This window comes from Schistocerca gregaria, chromosome 9 (assembly GCF_023897955.1).
Source record: "Schistocerca gregaria isolate iqSchGreg1 chromosome 9, iqSchGreg1.2, whole genome shotgun sequence".
In the NCBI taxonomy this organism is placed as follows: domain Eukaryota; kingdom Metazoa; phylum Arthropoda; class Insecta; order Orthoptera; family Acrididae; genus Schistocerca; species Schistocerca gregaria.
In genome coordinates, this window is record NC_064928.1 from 219,668,304 (window position 1) to 219,693,268 (window position 24,965).

A 24,965-nucleotide genomic window follows, 5' to 3' on the forward strand; every position below is an offset into this window, starting at 1 on the left:
TGCATTCTATATTTCCACCGTCTGGGTTTTTACCGACGAAGCAACGTTCAGGCGTGGTGGAGTCTTCAACGTGCACAATTCGCATGTTTGGAGTGAGGATAACCCAGATGCCACAGTTACTAGCGTTCATCAAGTGCGGTTCTTCGTTAATGTGTGGGTCGGTGTTGTTGGGGACTAATTTGGCCGTATCTGCTACCTACTTGTTGTCTCTTGGTCATAAAAGAATGGAAAAGTGTTTGTTGGTTTAATTAATTCGCCGCCAGAGAAATCTTCCTCTACCGGTTTAAACACTCCTCATAGGAAAAAATGACTTTGTTGTTGTTGTTGTTGTTGTTGTGGTCTTCAGTCCTGAGACTGGTTTGATGCAGCTCCCCATGCTACTCTATCCTGTGCAAGCTGCTTCATCTCCAAGTACCTACTGCAGCCTACATCCTTCTCAATCTGCTTAGTGTATTCTCCCTCTACGATTTTTACCCTCTACGCTGCCCTCCAATACTAAATTGGTGATCCCTCAATGTCTCAGAACATGTCGTACCAACCGATCTCTTCTTCTTGTCAAGTTGTGCCACAAACTCCTCTTCTCCTCAGTTCTACTCAATACCTCGTCATTAATTATGTGATCTACCCATGTAATCTCCAGCATTCTTCTGTAGCATCACATTTCGAAAGCTTCTATTCTCTTCATGTCTAAGCTATTTATCGTCCATCTTTCACTTCCATACATGGCTACACTCCATACAAATACTTTCAGAAACGACTTTCTGACATTTAAATCTATACTCGATGTTAACAAATTTCTCTTCTTCAGAAACGCTTTCCTTGCTATTGCCAGTCTATATTTTATATCCTCTCTACTGCGACCATCAACGGTTATTTTACTCCCCAAGTAGCAAAACTCCTTTACTACTTTAAGTGTCTCATTTCCTAATCTAATTCCCTCAGCATCTCCCGATTTAATTCGATTACATTCCATTATCTTCGTTTTGCTTTTGTTGATCTTCATTTTATATCCTCGTTTCAAGACACTGTCCATTCCATTCAGCTGCTCTTCCAAGTCCTTTGCTGTCTCTGACAGAATTACAATGTCATCGGCGAACCTCAAAGTTTTTATTTCTTCTCCATGGATTTTAATACCTTGTCCGACCTTTTCTTTTGTTTCCTTTACTGCTTGCTCAATATACAGATTGAATAACATAGGGGATAGGTTACAACCCTGTCTCAGTGCCTTCCCAACCACTGCTTTCCTTTCAAGTCTCTCTACTCTTATAACTGCCATTTGCTTTATGCACAAATTGTAAATAGCCTTTCGCTCCCTGTATCTTACCCCTGCTACCTTCAGAATTTGAAAGAGAGTATTCCAATCTACATTGTCAAAAGCTTTCTCTAAGTCTACAAATGCTAGAAACGTAGGTTTGCCTTTCCTTTATCTTTATTCTAACATAAGTCGTAGGGTCAGTATTGTCTCACGTGTTCCAACATTTCTATGGAATCCAAACTGATCCTCCCCGAGGTCAGCTTCTACCAATTTTTCCATTCGTCTGTAATGAATTCGCGTTAGTATTTTGCAGCCGTGACTTAATAAACTGATAGTTCTGTAATTTTCACATCTGTCAACACCTGCTTTCTTTGGGATTGGAATTACTATATTGTTGTTGAAGTCTGGGGGAATTTCGCCTGTCTCATACATCTCGCTCACCAGATGTTAGAGTTTAGGGAAAAATATTTGTTTTGATGTTCCCTACAACCTCCCAGGGTTTGTCGGTTTAAATACTTTTCACCCTGTAGGTATTGAAGCTGACCCACGTCACTTCTGCGTACGCCCCGTGACTCTAGTACTACAGAGGCCTCGGCTGTGCGCGCCTCCGGCTTTCTGGGTGCCGAGCTACACCCAGCCCCCTACTGGCTGCCCGACCACACGACATACCGCGGCGGGCGCATCTCGCATACGTGGGGTCGACCGCGGCATCGGTGACCTCCGAGCAGCGCCAGCGGAATGCCCGCAATCGCGTCGGCCACCGTCGCCCTCGGGCAGGGGCGGTATGAGGAGGGAAGGGGAAGGAACGAAACTACGTCTGCCACCTCTCTCCCCGTCCCGTACGACTCTGAAACACCTCCCACCCCAGCGAAGGGAAATTTTTCACGCAATACACTGTATGAAACTTCCTGGAAGATTAAAACTGTGTGCCGGACCGAGACTCGAACTCGGGACCTTTGCCTTTCGCGGGCAAGTGCTCTACCACACAGTTTAAATCTGCCAGGAAGTTTCCTATCAGCGCACACTCCGCTGCAGAGTGAAAATCTCATGCTGAAAACATCCTCCAGGCTGTGTCTAAGCCATGTCTCCGCAATATCCTTTCTTTCAGGAGTGCGAGTTATGCAAATTTCGCAGAGCTTCTGTAATGTTTGGAAGGTAGGAGACGAGTTACTGGCAGAAGTAAAGCTGTGAGGACGGTGCGTGATTCGTGCTTGTGTAGCACAGATGGTAGAGCACTTGCCCGCGGAAGGCAAAGGTCCTGAGTTCGAGTCTCGCTCCGGCAGACAGTTTAAATCTGCCAGGAAGTTTCAAGTTTAATGTAGGGTGTCTCTTTCGATGGTTTGTCGCATCTTCTAAGTATTCTGCCAACAAAGTGCAGTCTTTGTTTCGTCTTCCCCACAATATTATCTATGTGGTCTTTCCAATTTAAGTTGCCCATAATTGTAATTCTACGTATTTAGTCAAATTTACAGGCCTTAGATTTGTGCGATTTATCGTATACCCAAAATTTATTGGATTTCTTTTGGTACCCATGTGGATGACCTCGCACTTTTCTTTGCTTAGTGCCAATTGCCACTTTTCGCACCATACAGAAATTCTCTCTCGACCGTTTTGTAATTGGAATTGATAGTCTGATGATTTTACTTGACGGTAAATTACAGCATCATCTGCAAACAGTCTAACGGTCTGCTCAGATTACCACCTAGATCACTTATGTAAATCAGAAACAGCATAGGGCCTATGACACTACCTTGCGGAACGCCAGATATCACATCTGTTCTACTCGATGATTTACTGTCTATCACTACGAACTGTGATCTCTCTGAGAGGAATTCACGAATCCAGTCACACAACTGAGACGATACTCCATATGCACGCAATTTGATTAATTGTCGCTTTGAGGAACGGTATCAAAAGCCTTCTGGAAATCTAGGAATATGGAATCGATCTGAGATCCCTTGTCGACAGCACTCATTACTTCATGGGAATAGAGTGCTAGCTGTGTTGCACAAGAACGATATTTTCTGAATCCGTGTTGGTAATGTATCGATAAGTCATTTTCTTCAAGGTCATTCATAATGTTCGAGTACAGTACATGCTCCAAAATCCTACTTCAAATTGAGGACAGTGACATGGGTCTGTAATTCAATCGGTTACTCCTATTTTCTTTCTTGAATATACGTGTGACCTGTGCTACTTTCCAGTCTTTAGGAACAGACCCTTCGTCAAGTGAGCGGTTGTATATGATTGCTAAGAAAGGGTCTATTATTTGAATGCATGGTGCCTGTTCCTTCGAAAGAACAGACACCACGGAGATAGGTCCAAGGGGATGACTGCCATGACCTGCAACGGGTTGGCTGGACGATGCATCCACATTTTCAATGCGAATGACCAATGGGTCCGACCTTCTGTGGGAATCTTGAAGTAGCGAACAGGAGTGTAATGAACAGGGACTGCGAATAGGTGAGTTGTAGACACTTGTGAGAAGCGACACTTGTGAGAAACTGGAATGTGGCGACACTTGTGAGAAATCCGGGATGCTAAGGGACCGCCACAGGTTGTGTCGCAAATGCTGCGCCACTACCTGCTCTGCCACTACCTGCTGCCGCTTGGTGTGACTGAGCGCTCGGCTGGAGCCGGCCCGGGCAGCTGCTGAGGGACATTCACTCTCCTCCGGTGCAGCCAGGTTACATTATTTCAGAATTTTTTTGGGCAAGGAAGAGTAGCCTTAGACAAATTCGAAATCGGAGCTGATTTTGCCCCCACGATATCATGTCAACCATTAGTTGCAGCACAGTTATGCGTAAGACCCTTTTCATTGGAATTTTTGTTCTGATTAATCTAACATAGGGCATAATTTTCGCTCAACCTCATACGATGTATTTTACAGAAACTATAGAAACCGAAAATGTTTTCCATCTTTCAACCCCTCACCCAAAGTTTGATATGCCAGAAGTGGCAACCTTTAACCGAATATTAGGAGGAGCCAACTAAACAATTTGGTTCTCGGTGGAAACTTTTTCTTTAATTATTTCGAAATAAACCTCAATTTTTCCGTACCACGCAGGGAAGTGTACTGAGGTCTAATGTGAGCCCTACTAGCAATTAGCGTTAATGAATGCAATTTTTGTGTTGAAACAAGATGTATTCATCGTCCACTCAAACAGCCATTGCTTCTAAAATTCTCGACGCAAAAATGCTGACTGTGATTATTATAAAAGCTATGACTTTTCAGACTTCATTAGTGAATCTTTCACAATTTGCAAGAGACTTTTAGCCAACTTTGTTTCGTTTCCAGGGAACACCACGAGGAGGTAGTTTCTCTTCGTCCCACATTATATTTATTTAGAATATTTATAGAATGATTATTTATTTATAATTTTTACAATAGGGCGATCGGCGAGAACTGAATCCCTTTTCAATATTTACAGGTGTTGCTGTAGCTTCTGCGATTTCCTTTTCATTGTAATTTCTGTGCATAAGCCACACAAGTAAGAAATGATTTTATATTGCCGTCAACTTGGAGTCTCGTAAGGGTCTTAGAAACTATCTCATCTGTCTTAATTGCGGACTTCTTTCTTCTTTTCCCACCTAGATTTAAAACTAGTCGGTGCCCATGATACTCTGCGTCTTCTCTGAGAAATTTTACTAGGGAGTAAAAATTTGGATGAACCTTCGAAATTAATGTATTTATCCTCCGATTCCATACTTCTGAAACATTGTTGGTGCGGTGACGCCTTCCTGCGCAGTTCCTTATATCTCTTGGCATGTCTTCATTATCCAGCCATTGTTCAACAAAATAGTCGTAAAAATTCTGCGGTTTTCCATTATCTGGCGTGCTATATTGAACGCATAGCCACCAATCATCTAATCATGTAACATGTGAGCCAAAGCGGAACACAATCTTATATGAAAACGAATTTCTTCGTTTTCCTTGTAGGCAGCAACAAGGCCGTCATTTTGCACTTGCCTCCACAAGCACTGATTGAAATGGTAGTTGAAACCATTAATTTTTGAATCAGGAAACAAATGTGTTACTGATTGGATGATTGCAACTTCAAAATCCATCATGATACCTATAGGATTCCATCCAGGTACGTTGCTCTCAACAGCTGTGAAAAAGCGATCGTGCGTTTCTCGCTTTTTATTGGGTAGCAAGGCGTACACAGTTGGAACTGTGTTTGTTTCCTCCTCAGAACTAAAAATATCGGCACGAACAAAAATAACTGTCCAAACTGCTTGCTGGAGCTTTCGAACGCTCAATCGACAAAGAACGAATTGTAGTGTGTTAAACAGGATTTTCCGCTTTCGCTGGCTAACATCAATATCCTATCATTTGGTCCTCTGTCGTCATCTACAAGTAAAAATTTGCTCCCGTCATTCATTAGCAAATGATGTTCTTGCAGAAATGTTCCTGCAGCATCGGTCTGATCTTGCGTAGATCCCATGCTTCTTGCCTCATGCGTTGCAGCGCTAGTTTTGCACTCCTGTGTGACGGCAGTGATGTGACGATGCAGTACTGAACTGCGGTGTGCCACCTGTTTGGTGTCCCTGTAGACCGACCGCTACCTGTTTGGCCGCGTCTCCTCACAAATGTCGCTCCTCACAACAGTCGCTCCTCACAAGTGTTGCAACCCCCGAATAGGTGGCGCTCGGTGGCGATGTGGATCGGCCGTTGGGTGGGGTATACCGACACATTCCGTGCCGTTGCGATAACGCTGCGTCCCGGATGGCGCTGTGGTCGCCGCACCTGCCCAGTTAGCAGGAGGTACCGGGTCCGCTCGTCGCCGCTGATTCCGCTCAATGTCCCGCTGCAGTCATTCCCCTTCAGTCTACACATAGTGTTTCACAGCAGCGGGATATGCGTGGTATCTGAATGTGGTTACAGCCCTTTCGAGTGTAGTGCCCTGGTGTACAGTGTGGAACCACCAGGGACCGGTCAAAACCATTCGACGAAATCTGGAAGTGATCCAAAGCAGCAAAGCGAGTTTATGCTTTTTCAGCCCTCCTGTTGTCTGATCAGAGGGAGGAGGTAGCGACATTGACACATGTGTGGGGAAAACAGCGAAGGGGCGCTCTAACACCCCCACTCTGGCGCCGCCCACATACCCTCTTGAGCACTTTAAAAAGGTTCCTGTACACAGCCAGCCAGCACGACAGGCATCCCTTTGGACGTCCCTTAGATTTATCATATAGCCAGAAGGCGCTAGTTCAGCAACATAGCGTCTCTCAGCTCAGGGGTGTCGAGATGGTTGCCTGACATTCCTGCGCCTAGGAATCAATGGGTAGCTGTCTGTGTACAGGTGCACTGCGGCACCACAGGTGTTGTCAAACTGGGGAAGGGGGGGAAGGTTTAGAGGACCCTTTGCCGTTTTATTCATTCATATGTCGCACACCGGCCCACCACACCTACCCCCCACCCCCACGACCCTCCACCCTGCCACAGAAGGGCGCAAAACAGGGGGGTTGAAATAACTTAACCACTCTTTTGCTGCTTCGGGCCAGCTGGTGTGGCCGAGCGGTTCTAGGCCCTTCAGTTTGGGACCGCGCGACCGTTACGGTCGCAGGTTCGAGTCCTGCACCGGGCATGGATGTGTGTGATGTCCTTGGGTTAGTTAGGTTTAAGTAGTTCTAAGTCTAGGGGACTGATGACCTCAGATGTTAAGTCCCATAGTGCTCAGAGCCATATGAACCATTTTTTTGAAAATTCTGGAAGCCAAGTGGATTAGATTAATAGTCAAACAGGTGTATATACCCTGGAAGAAACTATAGTTTATATCAGAATTTGTACTCCACAATACACCATATAGTGTGTGGTGAAGAATAAGTAATGTCTCATAGTGCTCAGAGCCATTTGAACCATTTTTTGCTGCTTCGGATCAAGTTCACATTTAGTCGAGTGGTTTTGAACGGTCCCTCGTGGTCCGAAACTGTATACCAGAGGAAAGACTGCGGTCGCAAAACACTCCAATGGGGTTGCAGACCCACAGCGTCCTTGGAGAGCGGTTGAATCGTCTGGGGGCTGTCAGCAGTGTCAAAGGTGTCAAAAACGTCTTCCTGTTACCCGTGGCACTGCGAACAGTCGTTTCTGATTGCGATTTGGGTTGTTTCAATGACGCCCTATATGCCATCCCTGAGGCCTCTTCGTGTCGACAGTGACCGGAGGTAAATCAGAAATGTTTTCCTCTGCCACGCTGAGAAAACTTGTGCGATTTCAACGCTGGACTCCGCATCTACATCTACATCTACATTTATACTCACCCAACGGTGTGTGGCGGAGGGCAGTTTACGTGCCACTGTCATTACCTCCATTTCCTGTTCCAGTCACGTATGCTTCGCGGGAAGAAAAATCATTCAAATGGCTCTGAGCACTATGGGACTTAACATCTATAGCCATCAGTCCCCTAGAACTTAGAACTACTTAAACCTAACTAACCTAAGGACAGCACACAACACCCAGCCATCACGAGGCAGAGAAAATCCCTGACCCGCCGGGAATCGAACCCGGGAACCCGGGCGTGGGAAGCGAGAACGCTACCCCACGACCACGAGGTGCAGGCTTCGCGGGAATAACGACTGTCGGAAAGCCTCTGTGCGCTCTCGAATCTCTCTAATTTTACATTCGTGATCTCCTCGGTAGGTATAAGTAGGGGGAAGCAATATATTCGATACGTCATCCAGAAACGCACCCTCTCGAAACCTGGACAACAAGTTACACCGCGATGCATAGCACCTCTCTTGCAGAGTCTGTCACTTGAGTTTGCTAAACATCTCCGTAACGCTATCACGCTTACCAAATAACGCTCTGACAAAACGCGCCGCTCTTCTTTGTATCTTCTCTATCTCCTCCGTCAACCCGATCTGGTACGGATCCCACACTGATGAGCAATACTCAAGTATGGGTCGAACGAGTGTTTTGTAAGCCACCTCCATTGTTGATGGACCACATTTTCTAAAGACCCTCTCAACGAATCTCAACCTGGTACCCGCCTTACCAACAATTAATTTTATCTGATCATTCCACTTCAAATCGTTTCGCACGCATACTCCCAGATATTTTACAGAAGTAACTGCTACCAGTGTTTCTTCTGCTATCATATAATCATACAATAAAGGACCCTTCTTTCTATGTATTCGCAATACATTACATTTTTCTATGTTAAGGGTCAGTTGCCACTCCCTGCACCAAGTTCCTATCCGCTGCAGATCTTCCTGCATTTCGCTGCAATTTTCTAATGCTGCAACTCCTCTGTATACTACAGCATCATCCACGAAAAGCCGCACGGAACTTCCGGCACTATCTACTAGGTCATTTATATATATATTGTGAAAAGCAATGGTCCCATAACACTCCCTTGTGGCAGGCCAGAGGTCACTTTAACGTCTGTAGACGTCTCTGCATTGAGAACAACAAGCTGTATTCTGTTTGCTAAAAACTCTTCAATCCAACCACACAGCTGGTCTGATATTCCGTAGGCTCTTATTTTGTTTATCAGGTGACAGTGCGGAACTGTATCGAACGCTTTCCGGAAGTCAAGGAAAATAGCATCTACCTGGGAGCCTGCATCTAATATTTTCTGGATCTCGTGAACAAATAAAGCAAGTTGGGTCCCACAGGACCGTTGTTTCCGTAATCCAAGTTGATTCCTACAGAGTAGATTCTGGGTTTCCAGAAACGACATGATACGCGGGCAAAAAACATGTTCTAAAATTCTACAACAGATCGACGTCAGAGATATAGATCTATAGTTTTGCCCATCTGCTCGACGACCCTTCTTGAAGACTGGGACTACCTGTGCTCTTTTCCAATCATCTGGAACCTTCCGTTCCTCTAGAGACTTGCGCTACACGGCTGTTAGAAGGGGGGCAAGTTCTTTCGCGTACTCTGTGTAGAATCGAATTGGTATCCCGTCAGGTCCAGTGGACATTTCTCTGTTGAGTGATTCCAGTTGCTTTCCTATTCCTTGGACACTTATTTCGATGTCAGCCATTTTTTCGTTTGTGCGAGGATTTAGAGAAGGAACTGATCATAGCAGAGGCGTTGAGGAAAGGGATAAAATGTGGGTAAGAGTCGTGTGACTTCCGTCTTCCCATCGTGTGATACCTCCACAGTGGTGTTGACCAGAATTATGGTGGAATTTGGAGCCAGAGCCATACCATCAATTCACGTGAAGTTCTGACCTTTGGCCTTACTTTTGCATGTGCCGATACCTTGCCTTTAGAAGAGCCGCCGAGCCTGAGGGTGATGTATCAGGGCGCAGCATTACAGAGAAAGGTTCTAGGAATCTTTCAATCAAATTTCAAACTTCTGCGTCGCAATAGTAGGCAAGTACTGGGTTCCGAAAAAGTGATCCCTTTAACTGTGTTGCACAGCAAACACTGTAACAAACGATTCCATACTTGTATATATGAAGATGGTATCTGTTCTTTCGGGGTGTCCGAAAGAACAGATACCATCTTCATATATACATAGTTAAGGCTCACCGACCATTTGACCTTTTTCTTGTGTGCGGATACAAACAGTATCAGAACTCTTATGGGAATCGGCAGTAAAGCCGCGAGTAATGAGTAGGATCGACAGGGGCACTATGAATATAGTGCGGGACAATAAGTTGCGAATGTGGGTCTCACGGGGGGCGCGCCAGAGATAAGTCCTTGTAGTCGCACTATCCTCTGTGCCCTCGTTGGCTCAGAGGCCGGCACGGTAGCTCAGCGTGTTCGGTCAGAGGGTTACCTGCCCTCTGTAATAAAAAAAAAAAACTGAGTTAATCGATCAACAACGAACTAAAACAGATGTCTTACGACGTCCGGGGCAACGAACAAAAAATGAGATTTTAAAAAAAAATGGATACAGCGTCTGCCATGTAAGCAGGAATTCCCGGGTTCGAGTCCCGGTCGGGGCACACAGTTTTAATCTGCCAGGAAGTTTCAGAGGAAACTACAGTTTTCCTCATCTGAGCGACTTCTCCAATTCCTCCTCCTTACCAATGGGAAGCAATGTCTCCAGCTGCTGTTCCTCCTCCCTCGGACCCAAGCCGTAAATTTACAAATCCGATAACTCCAGGCTATATGACAGATGAAGAATATAGTGTCGATGACAGCCAAGCAACAGAGCTTTCGCTTCGAAAAGCCGATCTTATACCATGACAAATGCTTCAATAAATCGTGCTCCCAGCTTTGTTATTGTGTAACGTCCAAACGAGAGAAGGAAAGGGAGAGGGGTAGGAAGTGCAACGTTCCGTCAATATCAAGGTCATAAGCGACAGGGAAGGACGGACGCAGCAAACTTGCGTGGCGCTGTCGACTAAACGCTGGCAAACTACATTGCATCCAGCTCGTTGCATAATCCGCTCATTTCTTATACAATTTTAATAACTTTACTTATGTCTTGAACACACTTTTATTTTTCATCAATCTTACGCGTTTCGACTTGCCGTCATTTTGGAAGGGTACAGAAAGCCAACATAAAAATGGTACCAAACGATATGACACGTTTCACCATTGATAAGAGACATATTACAACGACTAGAATATGGTTTCCTAGCTTACCAGTGCCACGTCAGTCGTATAAAAACATTTCACATATTGTACCACGTAAACGTTCTCGAACACGAGACAAGTGCAAACTGCTACCAACTGAAAATTCTGGAAGCCAAGTGGATTAGATTTATAGTCAAGCAGGTGTATATACCCTGGAAGAAACTATAGTTTATATCAGAATTTGTACTCCACAATACACCATATAGTGTGTGGCGAAGGATAAGTAAAGTACCTGTATCATTTTCCCAACACTATATTCCATTTGCTGTTACCCGGGAAAAAAGACTGTCCGCTATCCACCACATTGGATAGAATTTCTTTAATTTCAATGTCGTGCTCATTAAGGGCAAACATCTCTCATGACTATGACACAAAAGAGGGACTTGACTTAAATTTACCACGAACGAATAAATATACAGCTCAGAACAGCATTTACTATCAAGGAAGAAATCTGTAATATAAATTGCTGTAAATTATTAAAGATATTACTATAACAAAGTAATTAAAAAGGACGGTTACAAGAGCATGTTAAGCAATAGATATTAAACAGCGTAAGATTGCTTGGAGAACACAGAGCAAGGGTATGGTAAAAATGCAACACAAATAAATAATAATAGTAATAATAATAATAAAATAGCAAATTTCTTGCTAAAGACGTTCACCTCAACACATGCACATCTAACTAAGTTATTTAACAATTACACTGCAGACCCATACACATTCTCTGATACACTTACACATGGAATAACTTATCTGAAACCGAAAGATCAACCAGACACAGCAAACCCAGCAAAATATCGCCCCATAACATGCCTACCATCAGTATACAAAATATTAACATCAGTCATTATACAGAAATTAATGACACATACAACACAGGACAAAATTATAAATGAAGAATAAAAAGACTGTTCCAAAGGAGCACGAGGATGTAAAGAGCAACTGATAATAGATGCAGAGGAGACATATCAAGCTAAAACTAAACAACAGTCGCTACACTACACATACATTGATTACCGAAAAGCTTTTGATAGTGTATCCCACTCATCGTTACTACAAATATTGGAAATATACAAAGTAGATCCTAAATTGATACAGTTACTAAACACAGTAATGAAAAATTGGAAAACAACACTTAATATCCAAACAAATTCAAATAATATCACATGACAGCCAATAGAGATCAAGTGTGGAATATACCAAGGAGACTCATTAAGTCCTTTCTGGTTCTGCCTTGCTCTGAACCCACTATCCAACATATTAAATAATACAAATTATGAATACAATATTACTGGAACATACCAACGCAAAATTACATATTTGCTTCAGGCAAATGCCGGGATGGTTCCTACAATAAGGCTGCAGTCCACTTTCTGCCCCGTGCTTGTCAACCTAGACCTGTGAGTTTGGTTTGTAAATGCCTGCATGCATGTATTATGCGTTCTTTTGTTTGTTCTTAAACTGTATTACCACAATATGTACAATATCCTTGTAAAAGTGATCCACGGATGAATAAAATTACTGGTGGTAGTACTATTAATACTGCTAGTTCGTCCTGGATTTCATTTCTCTCTAGATCAACCTTTTTTCCTGTTACTAAGTTCATTTGAATACAAGTTAACGTATTACAAGTGCGAAAAGAACACTATTTGCAATAGCAAACATACTGCCAGCACAGATGTAAAATAGAAAATAAGAGAACACAAATACAGCGCATTGTGATAAATGCTTGGAAGATCAGAAAGAAGAGGACAATGAAAAAAGTCAAGTTGACCATCTCATCACATAATAGCTTCCGGAATAGTTAAACGAAATAAGAAGAATAACATCATTTGGACAAAAAATGAATAAATGTTCGAACATCAAAACATGGGTTTTGAACGATGTATAGGATGCTATTACATATAACAAAAGCACAAAACGACGTTTTCAATCCAAGAAAGCTGGTACGCTGATGATACTGTTTTATTTTGCAACCAATTTCGCTCGGATAACATATTATCACAAACAACAACAATTCACTAAGAGGTGAAGTGACATCACAAGAGTCTGTCTAAACATAGGCCTTTTATCGTGACACGCCTGTCACATGACTTCTTTTAGACTGAAAACGCCACTTCTGCATCTTGTACTCTTTGTTGATTATATAGCCACCGTTTTGTAGATATTCATTAGGGTTTCGTTCCTCAGCTTTTCACTCAGTGTTCTGTGTACGGTCTCATTAATGTAACTGAATCTTTCTATTCTTTCCCCTACATCTTTTGTGTACGGGATGGTGTTCACTAAGAATTAGAAAGCATTCACTTCCCCTATTTTGTGTTCCTTTACTACAGTTCGGCTCGGGAGCACGCCTTTACCTTTAAAAGCCATCACTTTTGTACTTTGGACAGTAATATTTAACTTATCGACGACTTTTTGCAGTGCCATCGATGCCAGTTATAAGAAGCAAGGGGTGGTGATCAGCAAAAAATGTTATCATTAGATAATTTTGTTGGTTAAAGTTGTGGTTATAAACTCTATTTCTTTTAACGATTGCATAAACATATCATGAAAATAGATATTAAAAAGTATCGTTGACAAACTGCTTCCTGGTCGTGAGCCTAGTTTTGTCGCTACTTTAACATTCTATTTTGTAGCAATGACAGTTTAGTAGTCTTGGTTCATTTGTTCGGTTACTGATCAGTGCCGCTCCTGTCTAGTAATTCCCTCAACATTCTCCTTTCCACACAGCCAAAGGCTTTCACTTAGTCAATGAACAGCTGATTTGTTTCTCTGTTAAATTCTGTATGTTTTTCAATTATTAGTCTGATCACAAATGTGATGCATCAAAAGGACCTACCCTCCCTGAATCCATTTTGCCCTTCCAACAACACATTTCTTAAAATTAATGCTTCTTTTTGCCATAACCTACGAAAGTATTTTATATCTAGTATCGAGTAGCTACTACATTTCTCGCAGGTTCCCTATGTTGTTGTTGTTGTTGTGGTCTTCAGTCCAGAGACTGGTTTGACGCAGCGCTCCATGCTACTCTATCCTGTGCAAGCTTCTTCATCTCCCAGTACCTACTGCAGCCTACGTCCTTCTGAATCTGCTTATTGTATTCATCTCTTGGTCTCCCTCTACGATTTTTACCCTCCATGCTGCCCTCCAATACTAAATTGGTGATCCCTCGATGTCTCAGAACGTGAACTACCAACCGATCCCTTCTTCTAGTCACGTTGTGCCACAAGATCCTCTTCTCCCCAATTCTATTCAATACCTCCTCATTAGTTATGTGATCTACCCATATAATCTTCAGCATTCTTCTGTAGCACCACAATTCGAAAGCTTATATTCTCTTCTTGTCTAAGCTCTTCACTTCCATACATGGCTACACTCCATACATAAACTTTCAGAAACGACTTCCTGAAAATTAAATCTATACTCGATGGTAACAAATTTCTCTTCTTCAGAAACGATTTCCTTGCCATTGCCAGTCTACATTTTATATCCTCTTTACTTCGACCATCATCAGTTATTTTGCTCCCCAAATAGCAAAACACATTTACTGCTTCAAGTGCCCCATTTCCTAATCTAATTCCCTCAGCATCACCCCGCTTAATTCGACTACATTCCATTATCCTCGTTTTGCTTTTGTTGATGTTCACCTTATACTCTCCTTTCAAGACACTGTCCACTCCGTTCAATTGCTCTTCCACGTCCTTTGCTGTCTCTGACAGAAGTACAATATCATTGGCGAACCTCAAAGTTTTTATTTTTTCTCCATGGATTTTAAAACCTACTCCGAAGTTTTCTTTTGTTTCCTTTATTCTTTGCTCAATATACAGATTGAATAACATCGGTGATAGGCTACAACCCTGTCTCACTCCCGTCCCAACCACTGCTTCCCTTTCATGTCCCTCGACTCTTATAACTGCCATCTGCTTTCTGTACAAATTGTAAATAGCCTTTCGCTCTCTGTATTTTACCTCTGCCACCTTCAGATTTGACAGAGAGTATTCCAATCAACATTGTCAAAAGCTTTCTCTAAGTCTACAAATGCTAGAAACGTAGGTTGTTCCCTATATCCTATCTCAAATACAGGCGTTACTGTGTCTAATGCCACCAGTCCGGAATCTCTTTCATTGTCCAGTAGTTGTTTTCTAATTATTGACTCTTGGTAGGCGTCCACACAGCCATTTCAAGAGTGGGATGTCGGGAGGACAACGCAGCCCCCACAGTCTCTGAGCGGAGGAAATCTCCGACCCGGCCGGTAATCGAATCCTGGAAGCGCAGCTATTGAAGCGGATACTAGCCTGCATTTCTTGATGAGAAGAAATCGACATATCGTAAGACGAGACACAAATTTAATCGATTTAAATTTTTTCTGTGTCGTTATATAGAAGTAACAAAAATGTGTGTCAATGTGTATTTCTTTTACATGGACACAGACTAAAGTCCGTGACTAGTTCAACATAAGACTTTTACCTTCGTGGCGTGGAATGAACAGCATTATACGTTTGTTGAAAGTAACTCCTTAGAGATGTTGCCATAACATTGGCATGTATAAGACGTACATTAGCCTTCTTACAAATATCTGCAGACTAGTTTGCCATCTGGAGACAGGGTTTGGGTCAGAAAGAAGCGCATGTACAACAAGAGATGGGCAACTCTCCCCTCCCACATTCACCGCTCCCCCCCTCCCCCCTCCCCCCCAATGCCCTATCCTGCTAGACTGACGGACTTGCGATTTCAGTATCACGGATATTGGCTGGTTGCAAATGAATCCTCAGTCATTTGTCGTGAAATCTCAAAATTATTTTGCCACTGATAACATTTTCTCGCAGCCCCACCCGTGTGGTTGCGTTGAAAATCCGCAACGTTTCGACGACTGCTACTTCCATCGTCACGTAGACCCGCGTAATCTTGACACTTGGGTAGAAGATGATGACAGGCGACACTCGTCGGTACTTGGCGGAATTTCGACACAGCTACCCAGATAGGAGCGCGAGAAGATTAAGTCACGAGTATAAACAGAAATGGCTGCATTGACACGTCCTTCGCCACTCACTGCGAAACTAATATAAGTTGCCTCCGCGCTTTGTCTCAGTTCCTGGGTGCATACTTGATCATGAAACTATTCTGTAAGACTTCAGTATAACTGATAGGATAGCTAAAGAATTTCTCTCTGTCTCTGTAACTGACAACGACTCAAAATTTATAATCTGCTTAACTTGTTACACAAGCACTTACGGAATCGATTCATGTACGAGTAGTTTTCATTTTGATCTATACCGAAACCTAATTATTTCGACAATACTTTCTATCGCCCGAGGTAAAGAAAAAAGATGACAGTAAACAGAAGAATTCAATAACAGTATGTGGTGAGAAACACTCAGATGAGAGCTTATACCTTTATATTTCTGAAAAATATGACTAGGACTACTTTCATAGTAAAAACATTTTCTACGTGAAATACATAAAATAAAAACTCAATATACACAACGATTTTCAGTTTGATATTTAAAGATACAAATATTCATAAAACTTGTTGAGATCACGTAAATAACTCCTACTTGTTCATATTCATGGCCCATCACGTGCCAGGAAGACATTAAGATTTGCACTGACTGACTGACCGCTCCGCCGGTTCTTGGTAGAATATTTTATACGTTATGAATGAAACACACACAACACTGGCGTAACAAATTGTTCAAATGGCTCAGAGAACTATCTGAGGTCATCAGTCCCCTAGAACTTAGAACTACTTAAACCTAACTAACCTAAGGACATCACACAAATCCATGCCCGAGGCAGGATTCGAGCCTGCGACCGTAGCGGTCGCGCAACTCCAGAATGAAGCTCCTAGAACCGCTCGGCCACAGCAGCCGGTCACTGGTGTTACATTCTACGATATTTATTACTTCTTACACCGAACCGTTTTCGACTGTTACACCGTCATTAGGTACAAAGATAAGTAAGTGATGCAGTGAAATCTTGATGGAGATCCATTTCCAGAGAAGAAAAATGTTAATATTATAATTAGGAATAAAACAAGAGGGATTATTTCAGTGTAAACGCAATGTAAGATCACTTATCTCAGATAAAATATGTAACACATTAATTAAATTTACAACGCGGGTTGGATGGGATTATGAGTAGTGTCTGCAGTTACAAGTGGCCAATAACGGAACTGTGTACGGTCATTCAGTACTACGCTTGGATGATGGACATCTGTTTATTAATTTCCATTATTTCAATATAGCTCATCTTCCTTCATTTATGAATTTTATATAACACGTCAGATTTCACCTTCTAACTATGATCCTCTCTAAACAGGTGGTCTGCAAAAGCAGACACTCCTTTTATAAGCGTACAACTTCTGTGGTGTTCCTTCAGGTGGGTACATACTGTCCTGCCAGACTAACCTGGAAAGAATTTGCCACAGTTACAAGTAATTTTATATAGTCTACTCTTTTCCAACGCTGGAGTGCCGTCTTTACCATCGGACACGAAGTATCCAACAGCGTTCTGCAAATAAAATGATATTCTTACGTTCCTTGATTTAAACTTTCGTGCTAGATTCGGTGTGACTACCCTAAGTATTGAATTGTACACCACTTATTGTATTCCTGAGGTTAGGGGTTACGACAGGGTAAAGAAAAGAGTACATAGTTCGTTTCCACTTTTGTGCATTATGGAGTCCACTAAGGAAGGAGGATAGCCATTGTTTGATGTTATTTGCTTGATTGTATTTCATTCCGTCATCACGCATGGGGATGGATATTAGGCGATGTATCATAGAATAAAAAGCAGCATGTTTATGGATGTTGAGAACTGGCCGGTATTACCATATCTCTGGTGATAGGTTACCTAAAAATCTTGAAAGTACAAACACCGTCACTGGTGTCTATAGTTAGAGCTATATAATTTATGCAATTACCTCCAAACTCCATTGTGAGCTTTACGCTGTTGCGTTTAGTATTTAATTGCTTGAGAAATTTTTGAAGTTATCTGGTAGTTCGTGTCCATAAGGACAACACACGATCAACATACCTAAACTAGTATTCAGCCTTGGAAGAGAGTGGATTATTTTCCAAAAACTGTGTTTCAAAATTGTCCATCAAGATGTCAGCAAGGACGGTACTGAGGGAGGATCACATAGCTAGACCATCCAACTGTTTATATTTCGTATCAGTGAAATGGAAATAATTATGTGTGAGTTAAGTTTCTGTACCTAACCTTCCCACTCTGGAAATGGAGGTAATCTGTATATGAACTAGTTTAAAATATTTGCTCCAACAAAATTTCACTGCACTGCATACTTATCTTTGTATCTGACGATGGCTTTACAGTTGACGAACGGTTCGTGTCACAAATAATAAATATTCTAGAATACTACACCAGTGTTGTGTGTGTTTCATTCATAGCGTCAAGATTTCACTGAATTTGGCATGAAATCACAATAGTTACGTACTTAGCAACTCTATCACTCAAGAACTGTTACTGTTGTTCAGGATGTAGTGTCCCTTATTCTGACTGGGGACAATTTCCTATAGCTTTCAAATCATCAAGACAGGTCAAGTTGATAGCTCTGAATAGCAATACGTCGGCAGGCCGGTCTATCAACTAGGCACTGGCTTTAGTGAGTCTACTAGTTCTCATTTTATCCCTTCAACATCTTTCAACGAACCACTTTTCTGGTCACAGTTTGCTCTTCTTCCACACATGTGGCTGTTTCACTGACTCGACACACTTGACCTTAATTAGTAATCACACTTAGTAATGATTATTTTTTGGCGTACATGTTCGACACAATTTTCCACCGTGGGCATTATCTTAAACTATAGAAAAGTGATGCTGCTAGAGGCACACTGGATTATTTAGAATGTGCGAGATAAAACCTGTGGATTTGTGTCTGATAAAAGCAAGAATTAAACAAAAATGTATAATTCCATTTTGAAATTCATGAATCTGGACTAAACTTTAGATAATAGTAATAATTAATAAGATATTCTAAAACTACTACGGTATGAAAGAAGTTTTAACTTCGTTTGATCCATCGCAATGGACTCGAAAATAGTGGCGAATCAGTTCTAAGGAAATTTATTCTGTGGTATAGCACCCATGTACAGTAGAAGCGAGTGATAGTGTAACTTGCGAAAGTAGTTTACTACCTTGGGGCTATAAGGTCGCAAGTTTCTACTTTAATGGAGAAATCTAAAGTGACAAGTGTTACTTTTCGCTCTTCGAAATTCACCTGAATTAAATTCATATTTGACACAATACATCTGCCTATTATTTCTTTCCTGCTGCCACATAGTCGACTGTATAGCTGCATCTATCAACTAGTTGACTCACTTAAGTCCGAATCTACTAGCAACATGCATAATTTCAGAATTCCGTCGCAACGAAATCTAGAAATGAGTGTTATGACAAATGAAGTCTGAAGACTTCATTGGAAATGCTTATTTGGCATCCAGTACATCGTGTCAATTTACCGTGGGTTGTTTTCTTCCACAATAGAACTGGAAACGTATTGGCCATGGAGATGTTTTTACCTTGAAAGAATCAGCGTGACACCTGTTCGCTCGTGCTATTTGATTCAAAGTTCTTCATGTCTCTAAATTTCACACTACAGTACCACGCAATATTGTAGGCAAGCTGCCAGAGGTACTGGTTGCAATGCACACGAACACCACCAGGTAGAAGGGAGACAGGAAATAATGCTGTTTCGTAATTCTCTCTTTATATTTTTTCCCACTTCTGCGTGGGGAAATCATTCCTCCATCTTTTAAATGTTAGATTCACAGAGATCTGAAGAACCGAAGAAAAGGACAGTGCTTTAGCACACTGTTTTATAAAAATTAATAAATAAAATACTGGAACAAAATAACTTTCGAGGATTTTTAATGGTTTTTTTCCTAACCATACATCTTCCGACACCAACATGCCATCTTTTGTTAGTCTTGTTTTTATTTCTGCGTGGAAATGTTATAGAAACATTCGAGTGATTTTCTAATTTGGGCCTTAAACCGTATCATGTGCATCTATTTTGTAGTGCTTTCTAACCTGAAGCTGTATTAATTTAAAGACTGGGTTGTACATTGTGGTGCTATGGATTTTATGGCTTGAGAGAGTGCCATCTGCAAAATCAGTGAAATCATATTTGTCTGTTAAAAAGGTTTCTTTTGTTTATTTAAATCAACACAGCTCCTACAACAAAATAGGTGCGCGTGCTATAGTTTTACGCCAAAAATAGAAAACCAATCAAAAGTTAGTCTAATACTGTGAAAGTGAAGTAAAGCTTCCATCAAGCCCTAGGCAGGTTTGAACACCGCAGTGTGTTGCTGCGCACGGCCAAAGTGCAGGTGGTCTGTCGCTGCCTTTGAACTCAGATCTTTGCACCGACTCACCCAGCCAGCTACAGGGAAACCTAGCGTTTAATGCTGACTCCGGAACATAGTGCAAAAAGGGAAAATTAACAGAAAAAAATCCTAGGAAAGAGGATCGAACACGCAGAAAATGACTTATTCGAGTCGAAATGTGTAGGGGAAAATAACAAGAAAAAGAAAAAAAATTGTTTGGCCGAAACTAGAGTCTTTCAAAAAACCAATTCAACTCACAAACGCCGAAAAACAGCAACACGAATGTCTAACCTCAGCTAGATTACGTTTTATAATAATCTGTTCTTATCGTTTACTTCGTTGTTGTCGCCCAATAATAATGCAACTATGCACTGTCATTAGTTCACTTGTTGTCACAACAATTTGGAACGAGTATGGTTCGTAATACAGTTTTGCGTTCACAAGAACAACATATATTTCATCATCTCTATCTATATTCCCACATATCTAAAAACATCACAACTACAATAACATGCAACTTTGGAGAAGTGACGTCGTCTGTGGGAATGTGCACCTACGAACAAGCATGAACTACACAATAAAAAGTTAAATTGTGAGATGAAACCGGTCACTGGTAGCAGAGCTGTGACTTACCATATAGTTTTATCTTCTTGTCCTTGGTTTCCACCAGAATGATGACGTATCCACCAAGATCGACCATTTTACGAGTTTTTGTGCTCTCTTTCTTCCTGTTCCTCAGTCACTTGTCTCAGTTACGATTTCACTCTATCAGACGACACTTCATACATCGACGAACCGCGTTTTCCAGTTCATTGGTCGAATAGCGAAAAAAACTTCCGCAAAACACAAGACACTCACACTCGCTTCACAGTGGTTGATTGACCTAACGCTATTTATTGCATTCGGTTTTTTTTACGGTCAGTGTTTACTGAATGTTATTGGTAATACCGGGAATATGTCGGTCCGGAAAGTTTTATGGCATTGCTTTAGTGGCATGTTATTAGTTATGCGGTTCTAGCTGGGGCGAGCAGCATTTTTCGACAGGCACAACGCTAGAACTCGCGAAGATTATGAAATCTGATTCGTTTATAGTTAGGTTGTTATTAGGATTCGGGGATTCCCCTTTTAGAAAACGTTCCGGAGCACTTGTTACGTTGTGGCGGTTATGAGGCGGTGTTACATCCATTTTTTTCAGCATGGTTATGAACACAAAGGCAATTTTTACTGGAAATGTTTTGTGTGAGTTATATTTAATGTCAGTAAAATGTATTTATAACAATTTATAAACACAGAATTGTGAGTTAATCAGTCCTTTTTAATTAAGTTCTGTTTCCTTTTGTTTGAAACAAAAATGTAGACAATGTCCTTACAGAAGGTGAAACGCTATCACGGCACTGTCAGCTCATTTTTTGAACTTTATTTTCCACTTTCATTGTAAACGTGTTGTTACTAGGGGACTGCCTATTTCTAAACTTGTTTCACTTTAACAATACTAAAGAGACTGTTTCCTGCAAAGGTACCCAATGTATGCAGAAACCTACTTTTCCACATAGAAATCGTCTTCCTCCCATTTCTACTTAATAATTTCCGAAGATCGATAAGATACAATAGCACCACTCTAGGGTGGTTTAAGGAACAGCTGCTATCTCTCTAATAGTGAGAGCGACACTGTAGCTAGGGTGACCTCTGTTACTGAACCGTCATGTCACACGGTACGACTAAGATATTTAATTCTGCAATGTACCAGCTACAATTTCTCGCTTGCCTGCAAGCGACATTAGCTTCAGACTCTAAGACAGACACGCTGAAAGTGGTTATTGTAATAAGTGTGGCAGATCTCTCTAAAACTTTTACCACAGACTAAAGTTATTATATTGGCTCCTGCAGTAGAATTCACCTACCATTTCTTACGCACAAGACAAAATACAACCACATGGTATTGATGGCTACACACACGCACAGGAAGTTAATCCAAATTATCCTAACGTAAATAATGATGTAGGGTCGGCTGAGTCATTCATGCACAGTTAAAGTATACAGCGAGTTTTTCAAAACTCACTGCAGGCAGCCTCGAAGACTATTTGACATACTACTAGCACCAGTCGCAAAGTAATTATGGGGAAACGTTGTGAGAAATGTAAGTGTTAACACCTCTTCATTCCTGTACTTTTTGTGACTCTGCGTCGCAAGATTAAACTCCAGATCACCACTTAGTCGACTAAACCCCAGGTGCTGTTCTCACAAAAGCTTCCAGTATGACAAAATACTTCATTCCAGTAGAAATGCCTGAAATTCAGCCATGCCCTAGAGCTCTTCTACCAATTCTCAAAGAAGACTATTAATAACCACACGATACTGAACGATTCTACACACGCTGAATTAATTCACGATTCTACCAGACACGCTATTGTAAATAACAGTGGCGTTTCCGTAGCTACTGCATCACTTTGCAGACACAGGAATGTTCGATTTGGGCGATTCCGACATTTACCACCCGGCAGTCACTGTGCGGCGAATCGTTTTACGACGAGCAGACGCAGCGAGGAGAACATTCCGGAGAGTGGTGACGCGGACGGGCGCACAGCAGGAGCAACAGCGCCGGCCTCCTGGCGGGGTCGCCAGCGATCACAAACTGGGGTCCGCGCACGGAGCCGCGCGGGACACGGGCCGTGCCGCCGGCCGCCGCCGCCCTCGCCGCCGCCGCCGCCGCCGCCTCCGCCGCCATGGCCGACCCTGGTGGGGGCAGCACCGGCGCCGCCGCCCCACGCCGCTTCTCCGATACTCGAATACGACTCACACTTTGACTACTGCCCTCTCCACTCCACAGTCAACTACGAAAGCTTTCACACCTTGCCACTCCAAACACCAGTAGCTAAGCAGCAATACACACGCACTACAGCCCACACTGCATCCCAATTTCTGGAGCCATCCCCATACAATTCAGTCCTAGAAAAGACCGAGTGCTAAGTGTCCCAGCTAACTGCTCAGGCGTATCACACTACTTTTTTCTTCACTCTACTTTCCACTACTTATACTGCAAGAGGATCACAAATTAACTCATAATGATTTTAAATTTCGGGAGATCTTTACTCTCAGTTCAATCTCTGAAACAGCTGCCTAGTTTGTGTGTATCTTTCTTTCTCTGTGCCAGCTGACTGTTTCGTTAGTCAGACTCTACTAAGTAGAATATGTCTCCCTCCACTCTATATTGAATATGGCGTGATGTCGATGTTTGCTTAATGTCACCCGCGATGTAGCAAATAAGTAGAGAGCGAATATTTCACAGCACAGAAGACTCTTTCTGTCCCTCAGAACATTGTGATCTTTTCTACAGCTTCTAGACTTCACAAGTTTGAAACAAACTAAATGAACATTTTAACAAAACGCGAAAATGCGTGAAGAAATTGCTAGTAGGTGTGGAGGAATACCTCAGACAATTCAGGTCCTACAATATTTCTTTCCTCTTCAGGTCTTAAAAACATCTTTTCATAGATAGTATTGACAGAGCGTTAGTGACCAGCTTCGTTGGCCAAAGTGATAAATCTCATGATCCCATCACTGACAACAGATAGGAAAACTTAATTATAAAGGGTCAGGGCAATGTGACAACTTCAGCAGTCTGTCACTTCCGTCACAGCAACTACAGTAACATGTGTACTCGTACAAATGCTCTCTCAGTCACTGTGCTACAAATTTCGCCTGGCCGCTGGGGTATAAATATCTCTTCTCTAGACCGTGCACTTCGTATTCTGGCCGAGCAGCCGATAATGAGAATAAATTCGCGAGAACAGCTCACTCACGCAACAGGTTATTTCTGCCTATCTCAGTCTGCTCGCAGCTTGGACAAAATGTATAGTTTCTACGGTGTGTTGACGACTCTGTTTGTAGGCGAGTGAAGATGCCCGTTAATAGAGTATTTCCTTATTCCTGTCCACTGTAGTGTTCTATTTAAGCCTCTCACAGGTTACTGAATTGCCACCCTTAACTTCACTAGTGAACATTATTTTTAAGGTTACAAATGGAACCAGTAAAACAGCGGCGTTTCTATTCAAAATCTTTTTCTATTTTTGTCTTAAAAAAAACTGTACTTTTTGTGCGTGAATATTTTGCCAGCGGACTAATTATAATCGTAATATCACGTTTTCAAGGAAAATGTTTATAGTAACTCGCTAAACAAGCGCCTAACGGTATATTATGAACACACTATGGAAACAACTGCCAATACAGTTATTTTCAGCCTCTGTTAACAGAGAATAGTCAACATAGAAATAATTCTAAACCGAATGACAGTAACGTATAGAGCAGTGAACGGGCTAAAAGAAGACCGCACAGTTGTCTTTTTAGCTGATACTTCGACGAGAAAAATCACAGACAGTATTTAGCTGGAACACGAACAGTACGATCCAAATTCCTACGTAGTATCTACTTCGCTGACCGTCGAGACCTGAGAATTGTTACAATATAGGGCGCCCTGCTATAATAGCAGAACAGCTAACTTGTCACGCACATGTACCTACGCAGAACTATCTCGGATCAATCGGGACGCTGTTCTCGCTCATCGAAAGATGTCGACTCGACACACGACAACATTTAGGCTGCCAGCGATGCTACAGTTACTGCTGTCCTTGAACCACACGAGTGTCATGGTCGCCTACAGTCAGGCGGGGAGCATAGCGCTAGAAGAGCACCGCGACAGCTGTGACCGGGCGGAGGCGTCGGTCTCTAGACCTGCGTCGCAGTTCGGACGATTCCTCAGCATGTACGAGAGCCGGTAGCGGCGAAGACTGTGCGGTGCACCTCTGGCGAGAGTCCGTCAGAGGCCA

The 24,965-nt window shown here is 42.2% G+C and overlaps 1 protein-coding gene across 1 annotated transcript in view; it reads left to right on the forward strand.

The window, feature by feature from the left end:
• Positions 1 to 24,785: 24,785 nt before the first annotated feature.
• The window catches only part of LOC126291522 (transcription initiation factor TFIID subunit 4-like), a 32,590-nt gene continuing 32,410 nt past the window's right edge, over positions 24,786 to 24,965 (forward strand). The window contains exon 1 of the mRNA XM_049985025.1: positions 24,786 to 24,913. Within this exon, the coding sequence (XP_049840982.1) occupies positions 24,786 to 24,913 (128 nt within the window). The remainder of the gene's footprint in view (positions 24,914 to 24,965) is intronic.